This window comes from Phyllostomus discolor, chromosome 12 (assembly GCF_004126475.2).
Source record: "Phyllostomus discolor isolate MPI-MPIP mPhyDis1 chromosome 12, mPhyDis1.pri.v3, whole genome shotgun sequence".
Taxonomy (NCBI): Eukaryota; Metazoa; Chordata; class Mammalia; order Chiroptera; family Phyllostomidae; genus Phyllostomus; species Phyllostomus discolor.
The window spans coordinates 60552548-60564949 of record NC_040914.2 but is presented as its reverse complement, the minus strand read 5'-3'; the positions used below and the strand labels follow the sequence as shown (position 1 = coordinate 60564949).

General features: G+C 45.5%; 1 protein-coding gene and 1 pseudogene across 2 annotated transcripts in view; both read left to right on the top strand.

The window, feature by feature from the left end:
- RANBP10 (RAN binding protein 10) overlaps positions 1–12402 on the top strand; it is a 58483-nt gene that overhangs the window by 10843 nt on the left and 35238 nt on the right. For both annotated transcript variants that reach the window (XM_028502152.2, XM_036012033.1), the window contains one exon: positions 12245–12297. In XM_028502152.2, the coding sequence (XP_028357953.1) occupies positions 12245–12297 (53 nt within the window). The remainder of the gene's footprint in view (positions 1–12244; positions 12298–12402) is intronic.
- LOC114488459 lies at positions 2552–2698 on the top strand (annotated as a pseudogene).

The window sequence follows — 12402 nt, the reverse complement described above, 5'->3', positions numbered from 1 at the left end:
ATCTATTTTGTCTTTTGTTGCTCATGCTTTTGGTGTTATACCTAAAAATACATTGCTAAATCCAAGGTCGTGAGGCTTTTCCCCTGTTTCTTCTAAGAATTTTATGGTTTTAGCTCTTACAGTTTCGATCATTGATTCCTTTTAAGTTAATAATTTTTATGTATGGTAGGAAGTTGGGGTCCAACTTTATTCTTTTGTGTATGGACATCCAGTTGTTCCACCACCAGTTGTAGAAGAGACTATTTTTTCCTCAGTGGATGGACTTGGCATCTTTGTCATGAGTAGTTTGGCCATAGTTTTATAGGTTTATTTATGGATTTTTAATTGTTTTTCATTGGTCTATATGTCTGCCTTATGCCAGTAATGTTTGGTTACTGTAATTTTTAGTAAGCTCTGAAATCAAGAAGTATGAATCCTTCAACTTTGTTCTTTTTTCAAGATTGTTTTAGGTACTTGGGGTCCCTTGCAAGTTCATGTGATTTTGAGGATCTGCTTTTCTATTTTTGCAAAAAAGACTGTTGGAATTTTGGTAGGGATTGTGTTCAGCCTGTAGGTCAATTTGGAAAGTATTAACAATATTTTCCGTATTAATAATATTAAAATTTTAAAGGTTTTATTTATTTATTTTTATAGAGAGGGAAAGGGAGGGATTTTAAATCAGTGTGTGGTTGCCTCTCATGTGGCTCCACTGGGGATCTGGCCTGCAACCCAGGCATGTGCCCCGACTGGGAATCGAACCAGCGACCCTTTGGTTCTCAGCCCATGCTCAGTCCACTGAGCCACACCAGCCAGGGCTAATAATTTTAATTTTTTCATCCATGAACATGGGATAGTTTTCCATTTATTTGTGTCTTCTTTAATTTCTTTTAACAGTGTTTTATACTTTTTAGTGTACAAGTCTTTTGCTTCCTTGGTTAAATTTATTTCTAAGTATCTTTTAATGTTGTTGCAAGTGGAATTATTTTTTTAATTTCCTTTTTAGATTGTTCAGTGTTAGTGTATAAAAGAAACACAGCCCTGGTTGGTGTGGCTCAGTGGATTGAGCACTGGATTGCTAACCAAAGGGTCTCCAGTTCAATTCCCAGTCAGGGCACATGCCTGGATTTCAGGCCAGGTCCCCAGTGCGGGGCACACAAGAGGCAACCACACATTGATGTTTCTTTCCCCCCCTGTCTCTCTCTAAAAATAAGTAAATTAAATCTTTAAAAAAAAAAGAAACACAACTGCTTTTTGTATGTCGATCTTGTATCCTGCAACTTTGCTGATTTGTATATTAGCTCTTGTAGGTGCTCTCTGTATTTTTTGGAATTTTCTATATATAGGATCATGTCATCTGCAAATAGAGGTAGTTTTACTTATTCCTTTCAATTTTGATGCCTTTTTGTTTCTTGTCTTAGATGTCTGAGTGCACTGGCTAGAACCTCCGTGCGGTGGTGAGTGTCAGTGGTGGAAGGTGGTCCCCCCGGTCTTGTTTCTGACCTCAGGGAAATCCTCCAGTCTTTGGCCATTGAGATGGGAAGCTGTGGGTTTTTCATAAATGCCCTTTATCAGGTTGAGGAAGTTCCCTTTCATTCCTAGTCTTTTGAGTATTTTTGTCATGAAGGCATGTGGGATTTTGTCCAGTGCTGCTTCTGTGTCCATTGAGATGAGCATGTGGATTTCGTTCACTTGTTCTACTAATGTGGTTTATTCTGTTGATTGATTTTCTTATGTCAAACCACTCTTGCTTTTCTGGGATAAATTCCACTTGGTCATGGTGTGTAATCCTTTTAAAATGTTACTGTATTTTGTTTGCTGCTGTTTTATGGAGGGTGTTTGCATCTATATTTGTAAGGCATGTGAGTATTGCTCTGTACTTTTCTTTTAATGTCTTTGTGGGGACTTCTATTGCTGTTGTAGCATCTGCCCCACCTTGGGCTGGCACTTGGGCATAGCACATTTGCAACCATACACAGATATTATTCTGCCAAGAACCGAAGTCTCTAGGTCAGAGCTGAGAAGGAACTCAGGAGCCCATTAGTCCAATCTTTCCTCTTCTGATAGGAAACCCGAGATGTGGGGTGAAATCCAAGACCCACAGTGCTGAATTAGGCTGGAGTGTCTGAGACCAGGCGTCAAGTCTGGGGTGTCGTCTCTGGACCCCTGCTGTAAAATACTGCTGTCACTTTAAAACTCTTCAGGTGCTTCTCTTCAGGAGGCAGAAGGGGAACGCCAGACTGTTGCCGAAGGCCTTCCTTTTGTGGAATGCTCCAAACTGTCTCTCAGGACTGGGTGGGGGGTTACAGTGAAGTGTTCATCTTCCCTCCAGGCCTTGTTGTAGGTCTCTGGAAGGTGTGAGAGTCCAGAGGTTCAATTTCTAAGGTCCTGTCCTTTGTCTACCACCAGACCTGCCTAGGTTGTGGAAGAAACCTAGTCAGCTGGAGATGTGTTCATCCCGTGTCGTGGCAACAGGTCCTCTGAGTGGGTGCTCAGGGTCGAGCCTGGGATGCTTGAGGTGCCGTGTGGACTGGAGCCCCAGCTCCGCTGCCAAGCAAGGATTTATTTTATTTTTATCGCTTCTCAGCCTTTTGGCTTAGATCAAGTGTAGTAAAAATGTATTTCATTTATTTTTTAAAGATTTTACTTATTTATTTTTAGAAAGGGGGAGGGAGAAACAGAGGGAAAGACACATCGATGTGTCAGTTGCCTCTTGCACACCTCCAACTGGGGACTTGGTGCACAATCCAGGCAGGTGCCTTAGCCAGGAATTGAGCCAGGGACCTTTTTAGAGAGAGGGGAAGGGAGGGAGAAAGAGAGGGAGAGAAACATTGATCGCTTGCTTCTCACACACGCCCCAAGAGGGAACCAGGCCCACAACCCAGGCATGTGCCCTGACGACACGAACTGGTCACCTTTTGCTCTGCGGGACCATGCTCAACCAACTGCACCATGCCTGTCAGGGCTAAGCAGGGATTTTTGCCATTTCTTGCTGCTTCTGAAGATATGCTCTTCTGCCTTCCTGCCAAGACTCAGGGGACTGGATGTACCGAGAAACTGACCAGGAAGGCCAGGTACCCCAGTGCGTCCCCTTGGCTCTGAAATATGCGACCACCTCAGTATGTGGCCATCAGCTGGCTGTTGAAATGCATTTTTCTATGACCATCAAAGTAATCTCTATTAATTATAGAAAATCTGGAAAACAAAGAGAAAAACAGAATCCAAGTGGACAAGTGTGCTCGCATCCCTGCATGACTGCAGCGGTTTCAGCGGACAGTTGCTTTTGTGAGCGAGTCAGCAGAGGAGGGTGGAGGGTAGCATAGAAGCCACCAGTTCATTCTCCAGGCAGGCTGTTCTCCAGGGCCCCAGCTCGGCCCCACTGCCTGCAGTGGGTGGTGAGAGCCTCGGGGTGGACCTGGCTCTTGAGTCAGCCTGGGCCACAGCCTAGGCAAGCACGCGGCCCTCCTTGTTTTATCCGGCCTGGCACCTTGTTTCTACTCTGCAACAGTGCAGAGCCCTCACTTAACTGTTAAGGAGTAGTTGCCTTTATACAGCCCTAAAATTACATTTGGCCCTTTGGAGGCAACTGCAAGGCTGATGTGGCCCCTGGTGAAAATGAGTTTGACACCCCTGGCCTGGTGCCTTTGCTGCAATTGCTACCCCCACCCTTGTCCTGTTCTCTGGTGGGTCTCAAACCGGCTTGGCCTGAGCAGCGCCTGCTTGCTGCCCTCTTCTCTCTGGTGCCCAACAGAGTGGCAGAGTCACTCTTCTAGCACCAGCTTTGCATTGTGGTTTTGGCATGAAGGGCAGAAAGTGAGAAGGTAGAGGCCGACTCATGGCCTCACTGCCACGAAGAACTCGTTTGTTGTCCCTCTGCACTTAGGGCTGCCTCACCTCTCTGATAAATGCTATTTCTTCTCCACTTCGCTGTATTTTGTAAGGGGGTAAATTATTTTCTCCCCAGCTCCCCAGATATATGCTGTTGCTTAAAAAGAGAGCCCTGGTGGAGACGTGAAGTGTGGAGGAGCTTAGTTTTGTCTCGTCCAGTCACCTGCTCAGGGGCGAGAGCCCTGGTTGCCTCACTCCCAGGCGTCCAAGGTAGCCTGTATATTAGGTTAGTGTCCCTGAGTACCACCTGACCTGTTACCGAGAAGGAAGCAGATGCTCACCTGCTTTCAGCTCTGCAGTCCCAAGTAAACAGGCATTAGGTGTCCTAAGATCTGGGCCTTCAAGAATGGCTTACTATCCTTTATTGGATTCTGACGCTAGAGGGGCCTCCAGTGCATGCAGTAATGGAGAGTCGCCCACCAGCAGTGCTCCCGGCTCTGTGCCCAGGTGCCTCTTCGGTCCTGCTCAGTGGCCGCACCGAGGGCTCTCTGGACTAAGCCATGTGATGTTCCCTTGGGCACATGGGACCTTAGAGGCAGAGGTTGGATTTGAATCTGGGTTTGTCTGATGCATTTGCTGTGATGCAGGTGTGTGTCCAGTTCAGATGTTTGTGCAGAAGGTAAAATGTCAGGGACAGAGCAGAGCTGGGGAAAGGCTGCTGCTTCCACCTGACTAAGCACTTGGGCTGCAGAGTTTCCACGCGGGTCTCAGAGACTTGCCCCTTCTTTGGTGATGGGTCTGTGTTGGACGGTGTCCTGGGCAGCTGCTCCTTGACCCAGTGAGTTCACCAGGTTCCAAAGAGGACTTGGCTCTTCCCATGTCTCTTCGTCCCCACCGCTCCTGGCCTTGTCCAGCCCTGTCCTCCTCCACGGGGCGATTTCGACAGCCTCCAGTTTTGCCTCTTCCATCCATTTTCCAAATATCAGGTATTTGATCAGCTGCATCCTTTCTAAATTATTTCTGTAGCTTCCCATTGATCTCCTATGAAGTTCAGGCTCCTTCTACTAGTATGCAGGTGGCTGTGGATAGCCTCTCTTTCCTGCTTCAGCTTTGGCTCCTTTTAGATCTGCCCAAGCTGTGACCCATCATCTACACTGAACTTTTCTCAGTTCCTCGACCATGGGGCTGCTCTCTTGCCTGTGCGCCTCAGCACTTTCCTCTGCCTCTGCACGGAGCACGCTCCTCTTTTTCCCCTCCTCTCCTCTCCGAGGTTTTGGCTCAGCCTCCAGTGCCTCTGGGGTCCCCAGGTCAGCAGGCCCTGATTCCCTGGCCTGCCCCCGACTTCACGCTGGAAATCAGTGGAGGGCAGGAGCTGAGTCCAAGCCTCCACCCTTGTGTCCCTAGTGCCATACTGGGCACAGAGGATTTTGCTGGAACTGGTGAATGTCTGGAAGGGTTTCTGGAAAGAGAGAGTTATCACACCTGTTTTTACTGAGTTACTCAACTTTAGCAAGGATCAAACAGCTCTCAATAACCCATTTATTTTCAAGTACCACTGGAGATCAGCAGATGCAGAGGTGCTACTCTAAGTGTCCTGGAGAACACTCTTGGGTGTGGGGTTTTTGTTAGGCCCTCTCTTACTGTTTTGGTTCATTCTTGGCAGCTTATTGGACAGCCGGGACCACATTGGTCCAGAACTTAGCAAAGCGCTACACACGTTACCCACTGTTGTTGAGAGGGAACTTCAGGTCTGCTTAGATTTTTCTTGAGTGAATGGAGAAGTGAGTTTTCCTCTGCCTGTATATCACTAGCTTTGTGGCTGTAAGTCATGTAATGTCACAGAGCTAAAGTGAGGTGCCTGCAAGAGGGGAGAAGAGTACTAGGGACACTGAAACTGAATTCAGGGCTCACTCACCCATCACACACCTCTGCTGTGATTTCACACCAGCTAGAAACTGCAGTTCCATTTGAAATGTGGCTGGGAGAGAGCCTGTGACTTGAGTGATAAGGTTCTTCACCAGCCCGTGAGTGGGTGAACCTCAGGGTTTGTTGAGTGTCCGTTAGGTGCCCAGCACTGCTGTGACTCTGCTTTTTCTCTGAGGGCTGGGGGCTTCTTCCCATAGCCCCTGCATCCTGAGGTGGGTGGAAGGCATTGCGTCTGTTCTGTCCAGAGTGGCACAAGACCCAGGGTTGGGGCCTGTAACCTTAGGCTCTATCTCTCGTGCTTGGGTGTTTGGGTTTGGGGCTTGATCTTTGGGGATTATCAGAACTGAATAAGCACATGTCCAGGAGCTGGGTTTTTACTGGTTTTGGCTGAAGATGACACCTGTGAAAGGGCAGGTGACAGTATTGTCTCCCTAGATCCTAAATTCCCAGTTTTGAAAAGAAAAAAAGACTTTATGTAATAACAGATGTTACAGTTGATGATAGTGGACTTGAACTTTATTTTTAAAACAGTAGTATTGATATGTATGTATTTATTTCATCGTGGTAAAATACACATAACATAAAACTTACTATTTTAACCATTCTTTTTTTTTAAAAAATCCTTACCCAAGGATATGTTTAATTTGAGAGAGAGAGAGGAAGAGGGGAAGAGGGAGAGAGAGACATTGATGTGAGAGAGAAACATCTGTCGGTTGTGTCCTGTGTGCGCCCCAGCCAGGGGTCCAGCCCGTAGCCCAGGCTATGTGCTGACCGGGGCTGGGGTCCACAGCCGTTTGGTGCACGGACGCCCAGCTGGGCCACTGGGCCGGGGCTAACGATCCTTACGTGTACAGTTTAGTGGTGTTAAGGCAGTTCATGCTGTTGTGCAACCATCACCATCATCCATCTCCAGAACTTTTTGTACCATTAACATTAACTCCCTCTTCTCCCCTCTCCCTAGACCCTGGCAGTCACCATTCTTCTTCTTATCTATGAATTTGACTACTCTCGATACCTTATATAAGTGGAATCATGTAGTATTTGGCTTTTTGTGACTACCTTTTTTTTTTTAAGATTTTATATATTTATTTTTAGAGAGAGGAGAAAGGAGGGAGAAAGAGAGGGAGAGAAACATTGATGTACGAGGGAAACATTGATTGGTTGACTCTTGCACATCCAACTGGGGACCTGGCCTGCAACCCAGGCATGTGCCCTGACCGGAAATCAAACTGCCAACCTTTTGGTTTGCAGGCCAGTGCTCAATCCACTGAGCCACACCAGCCGGGGCATAACTGCCAGGGTGTAACTAGCTTGTTTCATTTAGCATAATGTCCTCCAAGGTTCTTCCATGTTACAGTATGTGTCGGATTTCCTTCCTTTTTTAGGATGAATAATGTTTTGCTTTGTGTATGTACCACATTCTCTTGTATCAAGTCATCCAGTGGACGCTTGGGTTGCATCTACCCTTGGGCTGTTGTGAATGACGTCGCTGTGAGTACGGGTGTACAAGTATCTGCCCGAGTCCCTGCTTTCAATTCTTTAGAGTATATACCCAGAAATGGAATTGCTGGGTCGTATACTAATTCTGTGTTTGATGTTTTAGAAAAGATTGTATTGGTTTATTTTCAGAGAGAAGGGGTGGGGGAGAGAGAGCGAGGGAGAGAACGTTGGTGTGTGAAGCAGTCTGTTGCCTCTTGCCCGCCCCCGACTGGGGACGGGGCTGGCGACCTTTCAGTTCACAGGCCAGCACTCGGTCCACTGGGCCACACCAGCCAGGGCCTATGTTTAATTTTTCAAACTTGTAATTATGATATAATTAATTGCCATACTGTTTTCTACAGCAATTGCACCATTTCACATTCCCACCGTCAGTGCACAAAGGTTGCAATTTCTCTACATCCTCACCAGCATTTGTTTTATTTATTCAAATAATTGCCATCCTAAAGGGTGTGAAGTGGTGTCTTATTGTGGTTTTGTCTGTATTTCCCTAATGATTAGTGATGTTGGGTGTCTTTTCATGTGGTTAGTCGCCATTTGTATCTCTTTGGAAAAATATCTATTCAAGTCCTTTGTTCATTTTTGAGCAGCTTTTTTGTTTTTGAGTTGTAGGAGTTCTTTGTATATCCTAGATATTAAAGCCTTATTAGATACACAGTTTACAAATGTTTTCTCTCATTCTGTGAGTTGCCTTTTCACTTTGTTGATTATGTCCTTTGATGTACAAAAGTTTTAAATTTTGGTGCAGTTCAGTTTATCTGTTTTTTTCTTTTGTTGCCTGTGTTTTGGCTGTCATATCAAAGAAATCCTTGCCAATTCCAATGTCAGGAAGATTTTTTCTTATGTTTTCTTCAAGAGTTTTACAGTTTTAGGTTTTACATTTAGATCCTTGACACATTTTGAGTTAATTTTACATATGATGCAAGGTAAGGGTTCAACTTCATTCTTTTGCATGTGGGTATTCAGCTGTGTTGACAACATTCGTTGAGAACATTGTCATTTTCCAGTTGAATGTTTTGGAACCCTTGTTGAAATCAGCTGGCCACATATCTGAAGGTTTATTTCTGGGCTCTCTGCTCTGTTGCATTGGTCTGTATGTTTATCCTTATGTCAATACCAATACTGTTTTGATTATTGTAGATTTGTAGTAATTTTGAGATCAGAAAGTACGACTCCTCCAAGTTTTTCTTCTTTTTCAAAATTGTTATGGCTATTCAGTGTCCCTTGAGATTCCATGTGGATGGCATTGAATCTGTATATATTCTTGGGTAGTACTGACATCTTAACAGTATTTGTAAAAAATGAGATATACTTCTTTTTTAAAAAAATTTTTTACTTATTTCTTTTTAGAGAGAAGGGAAGGGAAAGGAGGGAGAGAGGGAGAGAAACATCGATCAGTTGCCTCTCAAACACACCCTGTCCGGGGACTGAACCTGCAACCCAGGAGTGTGCCTTGCCGGGGAATCAAACCGGTAACCTCTCGCTCTGCAGGAGGACGCCCAACCAACTGAGCCGCACCACTCAGGGCCATCTTAACAGAATTGAGTCTTCCAGTCTGTGAACCTGGATGTCTTTTCATTTATCTGTATCTTTAATTTCTTTCAGTGTTTTATAGTTGTCAGTGTACAAGGCTTTCACCTTCTTAGTTAAGTTTATCCCTAAGTATTTTATTCTTTTTCATGCTATTGTAAGTGAAATTATTTTCTTAATTTTTTTAGATTGTTCAGTGTTAGTGTACAGAAACACAACTATTTTTTGTGTGTTTATTTTGTATCCTACAACTTTGTTGATTTCGTAGGCTGGTCTTTGCTGACAGTTGTTTTGTGGAATCTTTAAGGTTTTCTGCATATAAGCTCATGCCGTCTGTGAACAGATAGTTTTACTTATTCCTTTCCAATTTAAATGCCTTTTTTCTTGTCTAATTGCTTTAGCTAGCACTTTCAATACCCTGTTGAATAAAAATGGCAAAAACAGGCATCTTGGTCTTGTTCTTGATCTTAGAGGATAAATTTTCTCAGTCTTTCACCTTTGATGTTAGCTGTAGGCTTTTCATAGATGGCTTTGATTATGTTGAGATGTTCCCTTTTATTTCTAGTTTGTGTGGTATTATTGAGATGTAACATTCTATATAATTTACCCATTTAAAGTATACAATTTAGTGTTTTTTAGTATATTTGTGGGGTCAGCTTTACCCTCTCTGCTTATCTCAGACTGGTTAGATAAAAGTTTTCAAGTGCATGAAGATTTGCTAGAAGAGAGAAGGCTGCATCTTTTTTTGTAGTTTTAGAATATCATGTTTTCGGAGAAGACTTAGTGTCACCTGATGTTTGAAGAGATGGGATTCATTTCCCTTGAACAGCGACTCAGCTCTGACTACACCTGGTAAGCAGCGTAGGCTCCTGTGGGGCGGTGCCCGGTGTCATTGACACCTGGCGGTAGCATGACGCCCAAGTGTGGGTACTGGCCTCCTTGGCCGCTCTGTCCTTAGCTCACCCACTTGGATTTGCAAGTTGAACCTGGAGTATGTATAGCTCCCAGGCTATTCGCTAGTAAACACTACCCGACCTGTGGGGGCAGAGAGCCTATAGGAAGGTGCTGAGGGCTAGCTGCCAAAGGTTAAAGAAGCATCCCCTATGGGGAGGCCTAAGCAACTTGTGTTTTGAGCACACATGCCTTAGCAGTTCCCCGTTCCCATGGAAAGTCGTAGACCCAGAGACCTGTTGCTGATGACCAAGCATCCCCTTTCTGGGCGGCCCTTGACTTGCCCTGTCTGCATTAGCCTTAGCTGTCAAGGGTCACCAAGGAGCACATAGCTCCAAACACAAGGCCTCATCTTAGTGTCAGGAAGCCTGTAAGCCAGGGATTGTATCACAGGTGGTGTCGGGCAGAGGCCCAGGCCCCTCCTGGCAAGGCAGGGTGTTGGACTGGCACCCAAGTCAGGTAAAACACTGGCTCTGTCGCACTTGTATGTGTTAGATTGATGGCTGCAGAGTAGTTGGGGTCATTTGCTGATGAGTCAGCTGAGGCATTGAGGGAATGGAGACCAGCTTTTGGCAGCTTCTAACACGTAAAGTAAGGAAGCTAATTATTTGGCCTGCTGTTTTTCTGGGAAAATGTGGGAATCCTGCCATTGGGCTTACACAGCGTCTGCTCCTGATGGTCCTTGAAGGTCCCCTTCTGTCAGGAGGTAGGCAGGCAGTTAGTGAGTCTCCAGGTCTTTTGAACCATGGAAGTCCCTTTTTGAAGTCTGTTCCTTCTCTCCTTTCCCCTTTCACCCCTTTCCTCTAACTCCTGCTGACCAAGTTACCAGGGCCATGTGTTGGCTGGTGCCTTCTCCTGCTTCCTGCCGTCCATGATGGGGTAGCTGGTTTCAGAGAAGGTGGTCGCATCACAGTCTTTCCTCCCTGCGTGATCCTTTATTTGGGTGGTCGGGGCTACTCTTCTAAAACTCAGTGGCGTGGCCATCCAGAGAAGGGAGGGGAGTGCCATGTTGTGAGGACTTGGGTGGTGTTAGGAAACAGGCACCCGGGTGCATGGAACGTGCTGGGAGAGGAAAGAAATAGTCCAACACGGGGAAATGTATGTGGAAGGGTTCCTTGCAGAATTACTTACAATAGAAAATAATCAAGCTCTGGCTGGTGTGGCTCAGTGGGTTGAGCACCAGACTGCGAACCAAAAGGTTGCTGGTTCGATTCGCAGTCAGGGTTGTGGGCTAGGTCCCCAGTTAGGGGCATGCAAGAGGCAAACAATTGATGTATCTCTCACACATTTATGTTTTTCTCCCTGTTTTTCTCCTTCCCCTCCCCTCTCTCTAAAGGTCGAATAAATAAAACCTTAAAAAAAAAATAATCAAAATGTAAGTGTATAGCCACTTGGAAATGGTCAAAATAAGAGAACCCTATGTCATTGCTTTAAAAAAATATTTTATTGTGGTAAAATATACATAACATGAAAGTTACCATTTTAGCCATTTTGGATTTTTGTAAGAGTTTATTTGAGCAAAACTGACAGTAGTTGCCAGGAAGCAAGATCTTAAATGCTCTGCCCCTTTTGGCCATTTTTAAGTGCACAGTTCAGTGGCATTAAGTACCTTCACATTGTTATGCAACCACAAAGTTACCCTTCAGCCCTCAACTGCTTGTTGACGCTCACATGTGGTTAATATCAGACATCGCGTGTGGGCTTCTACTATTTTACTCTTAAAAGGTGATGACTTGATTCTCTTATTCCTAAGTTCTTGGGGAAATACCTCACTATTTCTTTAAACACTACAAACATTTAGACTTAAAAAAAACCTTTTCATTTCCTTTTTTGGCTTGGCCTTATGAAAAACACCCTATGTCTTTCTTCTCCCGAGTGTCACTGAGGTGTCTTTGGCAGAGTTGCCCAGCATGGGCCCCGCCTGGCTGTGGGTGGCGTTGTTGTTTCAGCGCCTGGGGTAGGGGGAGTGAGAGAGTGCGTCTCGGGGGCCTCACCATCAGGGTGGTTGGGGAGGCCAGGGGATGTACAGGACGAGGGTAGTGAGTTTTGAGAGGCCCAGACAAGAAGCTCTGTACGAGGGGTCTTGGCGACCCTGTAGAGATCGCGCCTGGCTGCACCCTTTCCACGTCCGGGTCCTCGCCGCAGAGCGGCTTGTCCCTGTGGGATTGATCTTGCGCTGCTCTGCCAAGTACTTTTCTAGAATTGAACTCCTTACTTTAGGCACTTCTTAGGAATAGACCCTGCTGCCTTAGCTGGAGCCCGAAACCATGAGACTGGAAGCAGTGAATTCAGGAAACTTTTCCTTGACACTGAAGCCCCACGGTTCCTGGTTACAGGTACAACCTCCTGTTTCTTCAGCTGCCTAAGGCACTGAGATGACTCCATGGAAAATCAAAATGTCAGGTTTCTCCAGGAACCGCTAGTATGTTCAAAGAGCATTGCTTTTCCTGTTTTTCTGTCCTTTACCAAGAAGTATTTGAAGATGGAAATGCATAATCATTTGCTAACCAAAACCTTTGTGTGTGCTCTTTTGAAGGTACATGGGAATAGGACTCTCAGCTCAAGGCGTCAACATGAACAGACTTCCTGGTGAGTCACTGGGTAGGAGAACATTTGTTCTGCTCTCCTGATCCACTCTGTGATGAGAGTCATGGGGGCAGCCGAGGGGCTGGAAAGGACCATGCAAACCAGGCC